General features: G+C 45.9%; 2 protein-coding genes and 1 long non-coding RNA gene across 7 annotated transcripts in view; 1 reads left to right on the top strand and 2 right to left on the bottom strand.

Annotated features, from left to right (window-relative positions):
• Positions 1-5,553, bottom strand: part of SPOP (speckle type BTB/POZ protein) — a 21,588-nt gene extending 16,035 nt beyond the window's left edge. The window contains exon 1 of one of the 2 annotated variants that reach the window (XM_015885698.2): positions 5,430-5,553. The gene's annotated coding sequence lies outside the window, so the exon portion shown is untranslated. Of the gene's footprint in view, positions 1-4,651; positions 4,943-5,429 lie in introns of those variants that run through there. The other variant, XM_015885697.2, reaches the window with a different exon arrangement.
• Positions 5,201-15,043, top strand: LOC107325147. Of its 4 annotated transcripts, none has more exons than XR_001559621.2 (5): positions 5,583-5,708; positions 6,047-6,268; positions 6,683-6,751; positions 7,889-8,207; positions 9,281-15,043. It is a non-coding gene; the product is annotated as an uncharacterized LOC107325147 (long non-coding RNA). The 4 variants fall into 4 exon arrangements; XR_004305431.1 differs by having other exon boundaries at positions 7,889-9,498; positions 11,328-15,043; XR_004305430.1 differs by lacking the exon at positions 5,583-5,708 and adding an exon at positions 5,201-5,277 and having other exon boundaries at positions 7,889-10,867.
• Positions 14,048-17,716, bottom strand: SLC35B1 (solute carrier family 35 member B1). Its single transcript, XM_015885700.2, has 9 exons — positions 17,499-17,716; positions 17,326-17,429; positions 17,109-17,239; positions 16,898-16,928; positions 16,555-16,712; positions 16,174-16,300; positions 15,785-15,891; positions 15,513-15,666; positions 14,048-15,222 (listed from the first exon to the last, which is right to left on the bottom strand). Exons 1-9 carry the CDS (start codon positions 17,684-17,686, stop codon positions 15,170-15,172), a joined length of 1,053 nt encoding a protein of 350 aa, XP_015741186.1. The 5' UTR covers positions 17,687-17,716; the 3' UTR covers positions 14,048-15,169.

Genomic DNA, 17,716 nt, shown 5'->3' with positions numbered 1-17,716 from the left:
GGCAATGGGGAAGCAGGGCAGTGAGGTGCACTCCCAGCATTGCATTTGGCATTGATGTTCATTTGTGTTTTCAGTGCGAAATCCCAAAGGAAGCTTCTTGGAAGTAACTTTTAGTATTGGTCATACATTCTAAGTCGATGCTGGCATGAGCTATTTATGGAATCTTTTAAAGAAAATAAAGGGGAAAAAAAATACAAAAAGTGCACAAAAATAAATTCCCCAAAGATACATCATGTTATTTTCCCTTCTTGCAGCAACAAGCCACCTCCAAAAGCTGCTTAAAACTTAAAACAGGCTCAGAGAACTAAGTTACTGCTGCCTCCCATTCCTTCCTGGTTCCCCTTCCACCATTGTAAATAACACTTCAATAAACCTTCCTACTATTTTCCCCCCATCAATAGCAAAACTCATTAAGCTGCTGGGTAATCTTATCCAGTAAAGAAATACCAGTTACCTGCTACAAGAGACAAATGCAAATAGCAGAAGTTAAGATTTGTAGCTATCAAACAACACCAGGACTTCTGTCTCTTTCAGCTTTGCTAAGGTGGGCTCCAAGCTCAGAGCAGGAGGTTGCAGAAGCATTTGAATCAATATTTATGACATTTAAACTCGGGTTGTTTCCCTGTAATCCCACTTGCTAAAAAACAGAGGGTTGTAAGGCAAAATTCACCTTCACAAAAGCAATTTACAACACTTCTGGACTCCCAACACCCATATACACACATTGTATTCTTCTCTAGAAGCAGAAGCCAGCAGGAAACCTTAAGAAAACAGCCTGCATCTCAAATGCAGCAATGAAATATTCTCCGAATTTCATTCAGCAGCCACAAGTACTTCTAGGAAATCCATCAAAGCGACGTGAGCGGTTTTTAATCACAACTTGTTGAGGTCGGACAAAAGATGCAAGCGAGGAAACGAAGGCCCCCAATGTAGCTGTTCTCATTTGGAAGCATTGGTTGGGACAGGCAGCTCAAACATGCACATAGGGAGCACTGTGTGATGTTTCTACTCTAAGATAATAGATTCTTCGGAGGGTTTTAAATATATTTATATATATATATATACATGGCAACACTCTGTAACAGACAAAACAGTTCATCTGTAGGCATGATTAAAGCCAAGTTAACTGAAAACTTTTACATCAGCGCAGGCAGCGTCTGTTCCAGCCTCTTCATGCAGCAACACTTGGGAGGCAGCCAGGCAGCTCCTCTGCATTGCTCTACAGCAGCCCCAGACTGAGGGTGTTTGTCTCCACCTGCTCTCCAGCCTCATCACTAGAAGCAGCTCTGAGCTTCCTTTCAGATGAGGGCAAATCCTCTATTTGAAATCAGAATGGGTTGAAGATTTCAGGGAGGCCTCGCTGGTTTTAAAGCCTAAGCTGGAAAAACAAACTTGATCATCTCATGAAGGCCCTCATTGCTATATACAATATACAATAAATAAATAAAAATCATTTAGGATTTGCTGAACAAACTTCTCCAGCAATGAGAAAAGAACGAATGCAGAACAGGAACTAGACCCACATTCATTAATCCTGCACCTGACTGAGTGCCACGAGCCTTGTTTGGCTCTGAGATCCATGACTTCCTCTCTAGACCACCTTCATTTTCCAGCTTGTTTTGCTTAAATATGAGTAATTTCCACAGCCTTAGATGCTCACCTGTTACACACACTTGAGAGATGCTTGTTTATTGAGTAAATAAGACTATTCTGATAGAAAGCAGGAAAAAACCCCAAACCTGAGCAATTACACAGTGCAAGAAATCTTTTTGTTAACATCTAAGTACCATCCCAGCATCCTGATAGTTATTAGAGTTTAATGCTCAAAGTTCTGCAGCTCCCACCAGGCTTTTCAGACCTGCTGTGTTTGCTGTCACATAGGAAAGCATTAAGCTATAAGTGAAAGGGTGCCACGTTAGCTCCAAAGGAAGAGCGGTGATTCACACAACTTCACCCAGCAGTCAGCAGTTTAAATATCCCAGCATCCAACTACACGCCCGACAGAAATTCACACATCCAGCAACACAAAATGTTTCTCAATATGTAATAAATTTCAGTGTACCGAGCTCCCAACCTTCCCATATACTTTAAGAAATATTATTACCAAACTTATGAGGCTCTGTAGGGTAAAAACAAGTGTATTTTCAAGTGAATATTCTGTATATGAGATACTTAAAGGCATATAACAGGACAGACCTTTTTGAAGGTAAAGGATTTGTTATCTGGCTCAGTTTTTTAGCACTGATACCAGTTAATACGATTCGCAGCCCAAGCATCACATCAGCCCCATTTAAATACACAGCACACTGCCAGCAAAAGCCATTTTCCAAGCACACAGCCATACAACACCACCACAACACAGGCTCTGAAAGGCCAGACAGGCTGTGTCCATTCAACAACATGGATATCACTTTCAGTGCTGTAAGGCCAACTACATCTCATGCCACTCCTGCCTGCAGCCAAAGGGCTGACTCAGAATAAAGCAAACTCCCAAGTGTTTTTTGGGAGGGCTGTTGCTACACATTCAGTGTCCTAAGCATTCAGAAGGGAGTGAAATAAGCAAGCGACATCTGATGGATGCTGTAATATCCAGGTATCAGCAAGAGGAGAATTCCAGAATCACTCAACTCCTTCCCTCTAGAGCTTGGTAAAAGGACACCTGAGAACAGAGAACTGAGAAAGAAGCACTGAATGTACCTACAGATATGGTTTATAAAGACAACAGCTTCTTTTCCTACTCATGGGAAGCGTATTAAAGCATGAGTACTTTAATCCCATGCTGGTTTCCTGCACTGTCATGTGTTTCCAGATCTTGGGACAGATGCTTTACTTAAGTCTCCGCACGAGGAGCTCATCACCTGAGAATCAACAATTAATACCTTCAGATCCTCTCCATAAAGGCTTAAATATATATATATAAACCAACATATTTTTTGTTGTATTTCCTCCCTGTGCCAAGCAGAAAAATAGCAGCAGTATAAGACAGGAGCAACACAGCACCATCTTATATAATACTCTAATTATGAAGACAATTAGGAGAGAGGGGATTTAACAGCATATACTTTCAAATGTGAACCTAGGAATGCAACTGGTAACACAGCAACAGCTCGTGGTGACACAACAACACAGCAGCTGGGTGCTGGATTTTGCAGAAGGAGCAGGAATTAAAGCAGGTAGTTCCAAGTTCGCAGGCCAGCAGCAGAACAACACAACACTGAGCAGGAGGGTGTGCCAAGAACAAAGCTGGGAAGTCCCTCTTCTTATTGAAGTGCCTGGAAAATCACACAGGGCAACAAACTGGCTTCACAGTGTTGCTAACACCAGCTGAGTCCAGAAATTAACCCCCACCACCCACACCCCACCAGTCAAACAGGCTCAGGGAAAAACTAAAGAGAGGAAATTCTGGTGAATGGAGTTGGTGTTAACATTCATCAGGTCTAATACACCCTGTTAACAGTGCCAGAAACCCACGTTAAACACCACTGTCAAAAGATGTAATTCTTTAAACGGCTCCACCACCATTTGGGAGCAGTGGTGGCTCTGCCCATTGAGACCATGTGGCAAAACACAGCTATTCTGCTTTCATGTTGTTTGCTATCTGCAGCTGTAACGTGTGGTCTCACAACAGCAATAAGGACACTCAGCTTTAAATCAGGATACCCCACTTGGCAGTAGTTGTTATGATCTCAAGGCAGGTACTGTTGTTTTGCTTTATAAATCATAGAATGGCCTAGGTTGAAAAGGCCCACAGTGCTCATCCAGCTCCAACCCCCTGCTGTGTGCAGGGTCACCAACCAGCAGCCCAGGCTGCCCAGAGCCACATCCAGCCTGGCCTTGAATGCCTGCAGGGATGGGGCATCCACAGCCTCCTTGGGCAACCTGTTCCAGTGCGTCACCACCCTCTGGGTGAAAAACTTCCTCCTAAGATCCAACCTAAACCTCCCCTGTCTCAGTTTAGAACCATTCCCCCTTGTCCTATCACTAAAAAGCACAAACGAGAGCGAAATCTCGATCAAACAACTCCAACAAAGTAAAATAAAAGCTCACAAGAGATGATTTTTTCCTATACGTGCACCTATCTAATAACAGCAAGGGACAGAAAAGAAACAAGAAAACCCCTCCCCACCCCCATAAAAAAAACACCACCTGAACATCCAGGTTTCACAACCAGCTTTGGGAATACCACGAGATTCACACGTTATCTCTCTACCACCATCTATCACAACCAACACAGCTCTCACCTACAAGCACTGCCGCACCACCAGCAGACCCCACTCGCTGTAGGGTCACACCAGACCCCCGTTATCCACATTCCCAGCTGTTCTCCGTGTGTTTTCCCCGCACGATGATGCTGCACCATTGAGCCCCACGAGGCCTAAAGCCCAACTCGAGGCCACACCGTGAGCTCTAATGCATTGCATCTGTGCTCCACGCCAGGCCGGGACCTGTCAGCCCTTTATGGCGATGTGTTCTTACCTCTGACAGCTTTTCCACTCCTCGTTCCCTTCCACCCACACATGTTCACCCCGTATCCCAGCAGCCCCCCCCAGGGGGGTCCATACAACTTCTCCCACTCCACTTCAAGCCCCGTTCCCCCCCATCCACCCCCCCCCACAGCCCCTTAGATCTGCCCCCTTCCCTCATCTCTTACCTCCCGACACTAGAAGCCCCTCAGGGCAGCAGGGGGAAGGCAGAGCGGCCCGACCCCAGCAGGTACGGCGAGTGGGGACGGTTACCCCCGTACTCTGCCCCCCCCGCTCCGCAGCCGGCCCCCCTAGGAGAACACCAGCAGCTGGAGCTCACTATATGGCAGCATGTCTTCCTCCTCGTATCGGCCCCACACACACCACTCGGCTCACTATTCCGCAAGTCCCCGCAGAAGCACACAGCGCATGCGCCGACCTGCCGGGCAGGATATGGCCGTTCCCAGCTCTCCCCTCCCGACCGCGCATGCGCACTGCGCTAACCGTCCCTCCGCTCGAGGCTGCTGTGCGCATGCGCGCATTCCCTCACACCAGACCCAGCTCAGAGCGTCCGACTCCCTCCTGCGCATGCGCACTTTGCTGCCTCCTCTGGCTTCCGCGCATGCGTACACGACCTCACCCCCCTCCTGCTTCGCCCCCCCGCCCTGCGGCTCACTTTGTGGCAGCGCCGTTGCGCATGCGCAGTATGACTCGGTGTCCCCCTTTACGTTCAATAGCTCACTATTTGGCAAGGAGCCACTCCTGTCGCAGCGCCATTTAAACTGCCGCTGTGTGGGGATGGTGGCAGACCTGGGTGGGTCCCTCACTTCCCAATAATACCGCAAGCGGTTTGTGTGTGTGTATGGGGGGGGGATGGCAATACCTTCCCCCCATCCCTGTGTCGGTTTTCAGTCCTCACCCGATTCCTTCAGCTTCTTCCCCCGCACAGCCCCCCTCCCACCTCACCTGAGACGGACAGCACTGCCTGCTGTCCCCTGCGGTCTCCTCATACCGCCCTATACTGACACATCCGGGTTCCCCCAATACGCCGCCGCCGTCGCCGCCGCGGGGATCACTGCGCATGCGCATTGCGCGGGCCAGGCCGCGGCCTGGGGGGTGGGCGGGAAAAAAAAGGCGGGAAGGCGTCGGCTGGGGGAGCGCGTGCCGCCCTCTGAGGTGATGGCCGCCATGTTGGCGTCAGGGTGTTGTGTTGGGGTTTGCATCTATATGTGGTGTTTTGCAATGGTAAATCATTGAGTATGCTTAAATCACGTTGCATGCTGGTAGCAGTGCGTTACACGTTCTCAGTCACCAGGTTTTCTTCGGTGTCGTGGTGTGTGGTGGATATGTAGACTGCTAAATGAAAGCTAATGTAGTTAGAAGAGTGTGCTTCTGCACTGAAAAATGGCTCCTTTATCAGGTATGAAGTAGATTTGTGGTACCAAGTGATGAAAAAGCTATTTACGACTGAAATTAGGAAGGTTTTTAGTTGATTTTGCATTGTAAAATATGTATCACGATGTAAAATATGTATCACGATGACAATTAAACCAAAAAACGCATTGTCTTTATTTCTTATCCAGTTCTTGTATGGAAAATGGAATTTCTCATAGCACAACATCTACGTCCTGGGCTCCTACATTTGTCCACTACTGACTCAGACAATATTGCCTGTTTTATTGCTAACGCTTTCTGCAGCATCCTGGGTTTTCTTGGCAAGCATCTCATCCAAATCACAACTGATTTTTGGACCCTGCTTCGTTCCTTCATTTCACAAACTGCTGCCTATGGTGACAAAACAGCAGGTAATGCTGCACTGTAATGAAGAAATGCTCTAAAACTGCCTCGTGGGAAGTACAGAATTGGTCGTACCATTCCTATTCTGGATACACATTTCTCCTATTAGTTTATTTTCATTCTGTTTTTTTTCTTCTTTTCTTTGGCTTTCAGGTTCGTAACATAAACTCTCAGTTTCTACTATTGTGCTTCTGAAACACAAAAGGGAATTAAAGCACCAATATTGGAGAAAACTAAAGATTCCCCCCAATCCTCTGCTGCATTGGATTGGAGCTATGAGGCTTGTGTGTGTGTGGGGGGGAATACAATGAATAGGAATGCTGCCTTTAATTCAAGGCTGCCCGTGTGCTATGTAGCAGCAGGGAGGTCAACCTCTTTTGCAGCTTATTATGTTCTTCTGATCAAAGTTCTCTTGTTCCCAGGAAGTAGAAAATTAAGCTGGATATCTGTGAAAATGAAGAGGTAATCTTAGCAGTCCTTCGTATCAACAGGTAATGTGGGGTTGCTTGTGAAGTGCTGCCACCCTTTGCAAGCTCTGCCTTCTGCCTTTAACACAACTCAGTGCTACGATTAGTGAGGATTCCTAAGCACAGGTAGTGCTTGGTCTATATGTTTAATGGGAGCGTGTGCATGTGGGAGTACCAAATCCTCCAAGGCTTTGGGGGTATTGGGTATAATTCCCAGTATCACCTAAATGATATGAGATATGATACATTATACAATGAATACTAAAGTACACAAGCTTTGGAAGTGCTTTGTGTAAACGTGAGCTTGATTTTCATACAAAGCTGATTAAACTGATGTCCGTGAAGGAGTTGTGTGCAAGAATTTTAAACAGCTCCTGCTTTTTAATATTCACTTCCTCTTTGGTTTTAATTATTTTGTTCCTACGTTTTCCCTTTCAATTTACTAAAAAAGCTCGAAATGTAATTAGAGAGAGGCTGAACTCAGAGAAAGCTGCCAGCATTTCTACATCATGATTAAATGTATCAGCCATCCCTTTAGTGAGAGACTGAAAAACAGGATTCTCGTAATTATCTCCCTGTTATCCAGGAAAGGATCTGCAACACGTACAGATAGAGAGTTATTGAAAATGCAGCACTAATTAAAATCTCATATAGGCTTCTGATGAGCAGGAGAGTATGAAAACACAGTTATTTAATTATTTCCCGTATTTGCTATCTTTGTTACAAAAACAAACAAAACCATTCGAAACAAAATCCATCTCCAGTCGCTGGGGAGACTTAATGAGGCTTTTATGTATGCAACAGCCAAAGAAATGCTGCGAGTTACTTGATTCACCTCTTCTTATGCTGAGGAGAAATCCACGAAGCACGTTTTGCACATGCAATGCGGATGGGAAGCTGTGGAGCATTCATGAGAAGTAACAGGATCGTTTATTGGCTTAAGGCTACGGTTATTTGTTTGATTTAGGATGTAAAAAGAACACTGCTATTACCAACTTCATGTTATTTCATTGTGAAATAGTAAGATCTGTAGCTGTTTAAAAATCAAACAGGTTATCCCTGCAGTCTGGCTTCTGCTGGGGTATCTTCTCCATCCTCTTGAAAATGTCACGTTCTCTCCCAGCCCAGTCCAAAGCCAACGCTGTTATTATCTTGTTGCAGGAGCCCAAGCTTTGGCACTAGCAGAGCACACTAGAGAACAGTAAGTGCTGATATGGTTGGTGATGAAAGGAAAAGCTTCTGAGATCCGGGCTTCTTTGAACCAAGCAAGTCTGAGGATTCACCAGGGACAGGAAATGAGGAGTTTTTCTTCTGCATCACTTTTCCTCAAAAATTAATTTGCAACAGAATAGCAAATACTGAGCTAGACAAGAGCCCAGTACTCCAACTGTTCCTTAACTATGAATCAAATAATAATTAAAGACATTTCTCAAGCTGTTGTACCAATTAACTAATCCTCAGTGTTGCACCAAGGAGGAAGGTGAGCTGAACATACCTTGTCTTGAAAAAACCTTTTTTGAAGCACAGAGAAGTTGAGCAGTTTATTCATATTAAAATCATAATAATTAAAGGGACAGAATTGGGAACCAGAGCTCCTTTAGATAGTGGTTGCTTTTAGTCCCAAACAGAGATGCAGAAAAATACAGGTAGGTTCCATGCATATATATTGAAAACCATGACTGAAACAACTGCAGCTACCAATACTCCTCAGGCACTGTGCTTTCTCAACAGCTTCTATGTCTCTTGGAACGTGAAAGGATCCATTTGCTGTAGCAGAGTTCCCACTTGTAAACTTCATGACAACCAATACAAAACTCAACCACCATCAGCACCTCTATGATGTCCCACCACCTGGTACAGTGTTGGGACACACAGACCCCGTGGGGGCTGAGCTTATTGCTTTGCATATTGCCAGTTTGCTTTCCTGACTTCAAAACACTCGGAGGCAGTTTAACTTCGATAACATGGCTGTGATTCAAAACTAGTTTTAATTGTGAGCAAACAAACGTTGTGTAAAGAATCTTGACCTCCTTTGGAAAAATTCTGACTTGGAAGCTTTAATTGCAGGGAATCTGTTGGTAGCGCTATTTTTACATGTATTGGAAACGTATCAAAGCTAGTTTTTGAGAAGAGTAAATTATACTTTAAGATGCACAATTGTGAGAAAGTGACTCCCAAACGTCTTTGAGTTGGTCCTTTGTTTCTCGTTAGAAGCATCCCCCTATCTTCCCTGATGAGCCTGCTCCTGTTTGCAGGGCTGTTTTGCTTTAAGATGCTTTTGATCCTGTATTCATTAAAACCTGATCCTGCTGCTTCCCACCAGCCCTAATGGTCTGTGAAATTATTTTCCTTTCTCTAAGATGCTGTTAACTCTGCTGGCACCTGCAGAGTAGAGGAGCTCACAACATAGTCGAAACTCTTCCAATTCATCCAAACCACCTTTTCTCCATAAACAATCTTCAATGTTATCACAGCAATCTTCTGTAGTAGAGAAGCGGGAGTGGACTGAACAGAGTTTAAAGTTTTTATCACTGCTGTTTTCCTCTTCTGCAGGTACAGAGAGATAATTGTACAAAAGACTTGGGAATCCAGGATAAGATTCACTCTATGGAGCATGGACAGAAAGTATGAATGAGCTTAAAGGGCTCAAATAGCTGGGGAAGAATAGAAAAGGTGAATCAACTAAGAAGGCAGCAGAGGCCAATGAAAAGTGATGTAAAAGGGAAAAAGTAAATGTGCATTTCCAGTCTGGACCTTGCAGGGAATAGCAGGTATGGATTCCTGAAGTATCCACAAACTAAGAGCTGTTCGATGTTCTAGTTACTGAGCTGTCATCTTGTTCTGAATCTGATCCTAAGGCTACAAACTCTAGTACTTCGCTTTAAGGGATGCTACTCTAAAATGTCCTTACAGAACTAATCAGAGCTAATCAGTTCTTTGTTTATACCTTCTCATTAGCCGTCCTGCAATGACTATCACTGCATTAAGTTACTGCAGCCAGAATGGCAGTGATGTGTATTCCAGTGTTTCATTTCATCTCAAGTTGTGCTCAGTTATTGCATGGAAAATTCTTTCCTGGAGAAGTGATTTCAAAACCAAGCATTCAGAAGTCACAAAGCCTGACCAGAAGTGAAGCTCTCCCTGTGATATTTTGGATGTACTCTACAGATGTATCTATAGATTGCGGTCTTGTAACATTATCCTTAAACCAGATAAAGTGAAGCTTATGTTAAAACTAGTCACTTAATTTAAAGCATCCAACTGATAGAATCCAGGCCTCGTTACTTAGTGAAGATTGTCATTCAGTTGTACTTTTTGTGTTCTGACTTTTAGATCTCTCCAGATATGGATGTGAACCCTCCTGCCAGCCCAGCTGGTCATACAGAAACACAGTTAGCTGCTGGGGTTACTGCATGGCCACGCAGGGCAGAAAGGAGGGGCAGGATCTGCCCATCAGGGCAAGTCTTCTGTTTCTCAATCCTAAGCCCAAGATTTTGTTTTTCCTGCCACGTTCACTGTAAAACGAATTAACAAATTACAGCCTATCACATTCCCTAAATGAGATCTGCCAAGACCTTGGGAGAAAGTCACGCTACAGCTCTGAGAATAACTTCAATCAGGGAAGAAACTTGCAAATTTTTTTTTTTCTCGAAAGCAGGTCCAGCTCTTCAAAGCCGATAATGAACCAGAGAGGCAATATTTGCCAGGAAAACAGTTTGCATTGTTCTGAGAAGTGATTTTTAAGAAGTTTAGCTAATGAGTGTCAGGCGATCAAACTGCCAGGAGATACAAACTCAGCTGCCTGCTTTACCCGTGACCACAGAAGATGGAGATAATGATCTCTGCTGTTTAAAAGTACGCAGGGGCTGAGATTTTATTGCCTTGGAATGTTTAATTTCTCCAGCCTTAAATGCCATTTGCATTTTAGTGTTTTTTTTTTTTTCCTTAAAATACTTAAAACTGTAAACACCTCATTGCTCAGTGACATCCAGCTGTAGCAGATTCAGTCTGAGGTAATTACAGTCCTCCCTGTTCTTCACATGCATCTCCTCACCACTGCTGAAATGCTGTTAGTTATGCTCTATAACTCTAAGTATGAAATGTTATGAGAATATGTATTTCCAACACACATCCGCTCCCTCCTGCCCTGACACTGTGCACACGCTGAAACAGGACTCCAAAGCTGGCATGTTTTTCCCCAGTAGATGGCTGATTTTCGTGTTCTTTTCAGTCTGAGAAGTCCGATAGGAATTCTTGTTTCCTTTGCAAGAGCATGTGGAGGCCGGCGAGTTAAGCTCAAATAACCACTGAGCCTTAACTGAGTGGCACAGAACAGATCCCAGTTGTTCTGAACATTTACCATTAGGGGGATGGGGTTTTCTTAGTAGTGTCTTTAAGACTGGTAACTCATCAATTTCAAAGCAGCACTGGTAGCTTTGCTATCCCTCAAACTGTTGTCATTTGAGTCTTTACTATCCCATAACCAGCAGATTACCAGTGTTAAACACCGACATGCACCTTGGAATGCACACAGTACCACCTAACCTATTCTATATGCACTCTAAACATCATTTTAAAGCACCTGTTGATGGAATTGCAGGAGGAACTCATGAAGGCAAGGAAGATGAAAGAAAAAGGAAAGCAGCTGCCAAGCCTTCCCCCCTGTGAACGCCATGTCTCAGTTAGGTATGAAATAAAACTTCACCTTTCTTCATTGATACATAAACGAGTTCCTCCTGGAGAGACAACAGGCACAAACACTGCCGCAGTGTTGTCTGCTGTTTATTCTCAGTGTGAGAATGACTTCTCATCTCCCTGGAACCACCAGCAACTGACAGGGCTCCTAGGAGAATTCTGGCAGAAATGTTTTTGCAGACATCAACCGCAGAGCCCATGGCTGCTGCTGTGCATGAAGGCAGCTAACTGTGTGATCCCAGGACAAGAGGATAGGCAGGTACACCCACACTTATAGGCATGTGGTTTGCAATGGAGGGCTGTCCTGCTGTAGTCATTGTCTCAAAGCTTTTAACAACTCCAGCATAGTTCTCCTGATGATCAAAAAATTAAGCAGAATAAAAATGGAGGAAGACCTTGACTTCAACATTACACTTTTCCTGTAAACCAAGGACTTTGGAAGTACAGTTCTATTGCCAATTAGGCAAGGAGCATTTTTTGTTGCTTTCTCTATTTCATGGAAACTATTGAAAGAAGAGTTCCCCCTGCTGGTAAATGCCTGAGTCATAAAGGGACTCAGGGCTGGGACTTAAGACTCAGTGAAAAAAAGGCAGGATGGAATGGCTGCCTAATTTGTATGACCTTTGTGTTTTGTATTTGCAGGTCTTTTTCTAAGACACTTAAATTCAAATCCTACGTGACTGAGTTCCCTTCGCCTCAAAGGAAGGTCTGTCATCTGCTACCAAAGGAGGAAGCCTCAAGATTTTGCTTTAGTAACTCCTTGGCAAGTCAGCTCCAACTAAAAACATTATTCACTTCATCAGAAATCTGAGCATTCCAGCTGAATTTCTGCCTTCTGCCCTCTGGTTGAAGACACTGCCGCTGTTTACAAGACAAGAACAAAGCCAACAGAACAGTTTAACAGCTATTCCTCTGCAAAAGGTGCCTCCAAGAGGAACTAACACTTCTACTAATACCAAGCAACACAGGATGAAAACTTGATTAGGTAGTAAACCCAGTTTCTTTGGACTTCCCTTGTATTTATCTGGAGGTAGCTGAAGTCAAGCAGGAACATACAGCAGAAGCCACCAGGCAGGCTTCTGAGAATGTGGTAATCAGTCTGTCACTGGGGAGAGCTATTGCAGCAGCCCTCCTGGCAGCTCACAGAGCTGGAGACCTGTTTTGTGGCAGCGCTGTTAAAATCGGCCATGAAAAAAGCCAGTGCTCATTTGAAAATAGCTTCTTGAATTGCTTTTGCTGCCTCCTCTGGGATCTCGCAGTACATGAGGTCTGGAGCAAAGACAGCAAGCTGTCCAAAGAAATCCAACAGATTCAGGCTCAGGGTTAGCACAAGAGCCGACTTTAAGCATTTCTTACTAAGATGTGGAGGTGCAGCGAGAACCAAGTTGGAGCCATACCAGGAATAGGCTTTAGAGCTAAAGTGGGTCAAGGCAGCCTGCAGAAATCAGGAGAGAAAATCTCCTTTATTTTCTTCCTTCTTGGCAGACTGATCCTTATGTCTGTGCTCTGAATACAGACAAGCTGAAGATACTGGGAAAGACAAATCTTGGCTTAGAAAATAGGCCCTAGAAAGCTCCCAGCTTTTTAATTTCTGCTGGTCTTCCAGGCTGCTGCGGTGTGAGGGAGAGGACAGACAGATCTGTGGGTCTGAGAAAACATCCCTTGAGCCCACGGTAGCTTCTTTTTCGTGGTTAAGGAATCAATTAGCAGTGCAAAGTCTTTTCCTTCTTCCAATTAGACACCCTTTCTGCTAGAGCTACAGCTGGACTCAGGGCAGAAAGAGAAGAACAGCTCAGGAATAGAGACTGGTCTTCCTAACACCTACTCAAAAGTAGTTTGGAGGTTACCTCCTCCCACCCAGTCCTCAGGAAGCAACTTGGCTTGAGGTGCTGTAAATTAAAGACATCACAAACAGACTGACAAAGCAGTGGAGAAACGCTGGCGATATCTCAGTCCCTCAATTTCTGATCACACACTTCCTTAAGAGCATCGGTGACTAAAGAACTACAGCTAACAAGCAATCTGCTTCTGTGAAATCAGAAGAGCTCTCTATAGAGTTTGGAAAAGCAGTAACTTCACAGGTGATGTGTCTGAATAATTTCCCTCATCGTGTGGAGGAACGTGGCTGAGGAAGTGATTTATCCAGCATTTCTCAGGTGTTTGTATTTCACGCAGTGACAAAGGAGTTATTCCTCCACTTACTTAACAGCAGGAAAAACAAGTCTGCAAAACTGTGGGTGTTTGTGTTGATTCTGGTTGCTCAGTTTGAGCTCTACCCCTACACCAAGTCCTACAAACAGAGGTAAGATGCCTTTACCATTAAGACAACACTATAATTCCAAGCAATCTATGACACAGTACAAAGTCATTCAATTTTTCTGCTCCCTTTTATGAAATGGAAATTAATTACCTTAGACATACTGTGAAGGATAACAGCTCTCAGGGAAGCTGGGATCTTCATGCAGCAGCAGATGCCAGCACAACGTTCATCCAGCAGCATCCATGGAGTTCAATCACAGGAGCTTTTATTTCATGGTTCTCTATTACTGAGAACACGTTTGTTTGCTACTTATCATTTGACCTTTAAGGCAACACAAGTTAGCAATGAGGTGAGAGTGACAGAAACCCTTTAATATCCTCAGGTTTAATTCTGCAAGAAATGTGTTGTTTGAGTAACGCTACAGGAGAACCAGACAGATTGAAATGAAAAACAAATCTGAGGCCAAAAAAATTTGTAAGAAATACTGCAGGGGTGGGGGGTAGAAGGGGCTGGAAAGGGAGACTTACAACAGCCTCTCAGTAAAGAGATCAAGATCCCATCTGGAGGGGCAAAAGGCCAAAGCCACAGAACAGATGGAGACCAAGTGACAGCTGGTGGAAACGTGCTTTCATGTGTAAAGTTTGTTCTGTGGAGAATTCTGCTCTCCAACTCTGAAGGCATCATTATGATAACAGCTCCTCCCCCATACAGCACTGGGGACCCGGTCTGCGCTCAGGAGCGGGTGTCAGCGAAAGCTCACCATGATGGCGGTTAATTAACAAGGGCCCTTTCAACATTTAGAAGCTGTTGTCACACAACCTTGGCACAAGTTTAGCAGCAGAGGATCCTGTTCCTTCCTCTGCGGGGGGAGATGAAAAGAATTAATTTTAACCCCGGTGGTTAAACAGATTTTGTGTACGTTGTTACATATGCCAAGGGTTGCCTGTTCAGAAGGGTGAAGAATACATTGCAACACGTTGCGTTAATGGCAGAATGTCCAATGGCTGCTCCATGAGCTCCGTTATGGAACAGAAATAAACCATATAATCGACCAGAAGAGAGGCTGATCTTCAACACAGGCATTTAATCCTTCCCAGGCTGTACCATGCTAACATCATTGTGACAGCCCTTTGTAGAGAAAGGTGAGCTCTGCCTCCCCACCATCAGCCAAGTCCTACAATTAAAGTCCTGGAGAAGCGGCCATCGTTTCCTTTTCTTTAATAAAGATATGAAGATTTGTTTGTTTTGTTAAGGCAAGAATGTCATCCTGCTGCTAGGATCTATTACTGCACCTTTGATTCCAGAAACAAACAGAACACTTTGATTACGGTTAAAACTGAAACGATTCGTAATTAAAAAAACAAACTAAAACAAAATCCAAACATTCCCCTTCTAATTACTGATCCTGAGTCCAGTTTCATAACAGACTTTGAGGTACAAGACAATAAATTAAAAGTCCATTCTGAAAGCAGAGATCCTCCATCTCCTCAATGCGAAGTCTTCTTTACTCCCTTCCCAAATTTGGCATCGAGTCCAAGGCCTGCAAGGAGACAAAATGATCTTTGCATCCATCAGACAGCTGGTAGACAAAGAGCTGTTATACAAAGAGCTGCTACAGCACTAACTCAGTGATGGCCAAAAGGAAACCAAACATCCCTAATGGACATCGTGTTCCTCTTCCCCTGCTCCAAGGCTGTAGCACACTCTTCCATCAGGAGAATTTGATATGGTTCTGTTTTCTGACCAGCACCTTTATAGCTGTCCCCCCCCCCTGTTGTGTGTTATTGACATTAACAGAGGGAACAGCTCGAATCTGCTGTGCAGACTTACCCAAGAACACCAGGACCGTCCCAACCCACTGCATGGAGCTGATGGGGTTGGCGAACAGGATGACGGACGCTAAAATGGTGAAGAATTTCCGCGTCGTGGTGATGATGGAACAGGTCAGAGGGCCGAAATAAACCACCGTCATGAAGATAAAGCTCTGAAAAGAACAAACAGATTCTTTTCAACACAAAAAGATGCAGCAAGAATCGTATCATCACCCACAGAACCAGAGCTGAACAAACCCCAGTGAAGGCTGCAGAACGATGGAGGTTTACCTGACCCAACGCGCTGGTCAGGCCGAACAGCAGGATGTTGTAAATGATGCTGGGATAACGCTCAGTAAAACTCAGGAACTCCCAGAGCTCTCCGGTGAACAGGATCCCTGCAGGAGGGGGGAGAAGTGTGAGTTACTCACCCAGAGGCAGCAGCTGCCTGCAGAGCAATAACCTCAGTTCACAGCGCAGCAGGCGCCAGCAGCATGGAGGGAACTGGGGAGTGAAGCTGTGTGTGATGCAGTGTCCTCTGGTGGGCATTGGAAGAGCTGCATCAACACCCAGACACTGAACACAGCCTGAAGTCCTTTAGCAACAAGTGTTCTCGGTCTGTTATGGAGCAGAACACGGCGCTGCAGGGTAGGATGTACTTTGTGCAGGGCGTTCCTTACCAGCTCCCAGGAACAAGGTGGACCAGAGGTTAACGTTCAGCATCATGTGATTGGAGCCGGTCTGATAGTGAGCTCTCATGTGGTCCTGAGAGACACCCGTCAGCCCATCCAAGGTCAGTGAGAGCAGCTGGCAAAAGGAGACACGGAGATGAGTAAAGCAGAGGAGCTCTGTGCTCTATAGTGAAGGCCTTCAGGCCCTTGTTTGGGATGTTTCAAACACCAACGCAAAGAAACACCTGCATCCTTCAGACTCAATGAGGTACCCACTGCATGGAAGCCATTTCCCCATCAGCTCAGGGTGCTTTTGCTGTACAAAACTCAATAGATCCACATTGAGCTCCATCCTCCCCACACACAGCCCTGAGCTCCAGCAGCTCTCACCAGGAGCAGCTCCCCGTAGCCAAAGATGTGCTCGTCACCTCCAGCTCCTTTCTTAGGCTTATACATGAACAGGGCCACGCCGGTGACGATCAGCAGGACGCAGAGGTACTTGGCCAGCGGGTACTTCTTCCTCAGCACAGTCACACCTAAAAGCATCACTGCAAAGAAGGGATATGGTGAATCACCCCCCACATCCTCAGCCCTCACTCTGGCCTTCCTAAGAGCCTGGATAACGGGGCTGAATGATGCACGGCTGCTGATCCTGCAGTACAGCGTTGCTTTTACAGCTGAGCTCCTCAGATCAGCCAAAGGAGAAGCCCACAGAAACACACACATTGCTTACCTGGAATGGGCTTACAAGATTTGCCCAGGACCTGTTAAAACAAAAAGAGAGCACGTTACCCACCTGCACAGCCCAATCCTGCCTGCAACACAAGGGTGAGCTGACCAGCATCACTGCACACTGCAGTAAGGCCAACAGAGCCCCACTATGGAGTGACTATGGAACCAAAGGCACCGAGCTCAGCCCCATCCCCAGCCGTACCAACACTCACCTGGGTCGGGTAGTTGACGAACTGCAATGCCGAGTTACTGGACACCATGGCGCCCAGGTAGGACAGCGAGCAGGCGGCATAGAGCCAGCTGTGCGTGCGGTCCACACGGACCGGGTCAAAGAACCGGATCACTGCGGGGACAGCGGGGAGCAGCGGGTCAGAACCGGGATGGAGCAGTGAGTCCCACCGCAGCTCCCCACCGACAGCCCGGACTCACGGAGCTTGGCGAAGGCGGCGTTGATGACGCACTGGATGAAGACCAGGCTCAGCGCGAACGTGAACTTCTCCTGCCGGGCTCCATCGCCGTATTTACCCCGAGTGCTGCAAGAGCGAGACACGGTCAGACGACACAAGGAAACCCCCCCACCCCTCCGAGCTCCGGCCGCTCACATGCTCTCCTGCAGGATGCCGTAGTAGAAATAACAGGCGAAGACACCGAGGAAGCACACGGGCAGCCGGAGCCGGTCTGGCACTGCGGTGCCGTTCGCTCCCATGGTGCCGGTGCGGCCGCTCAGCGCCGGGTCCACATCCAGCGCCACATCGCGCAGCGCGACCGGCGGCGGAGCGGGCGGCCTCATACACCCGCTGTGCGACCGCCCGCAGCCAAG

The sequence above is a fragment of the Coturnix japonica genome, chromosome 27, assembly GCF_001577835.2.
Source record: "Coturnix japonica isolate 7356 chromosome 27, Coturnix japonica 2.1, whole genome shotgun sequence".
In the NCBI taxonomy this organism is placed as follows: Eukaryota; Metazoa; Chordata; class Aves; order Galliformes; family Phasianidae; genus Coturnix; species Coturnix japonica.
This window is presented reverse-complemented; position numbering and strand designations above follow the sequence as displayed.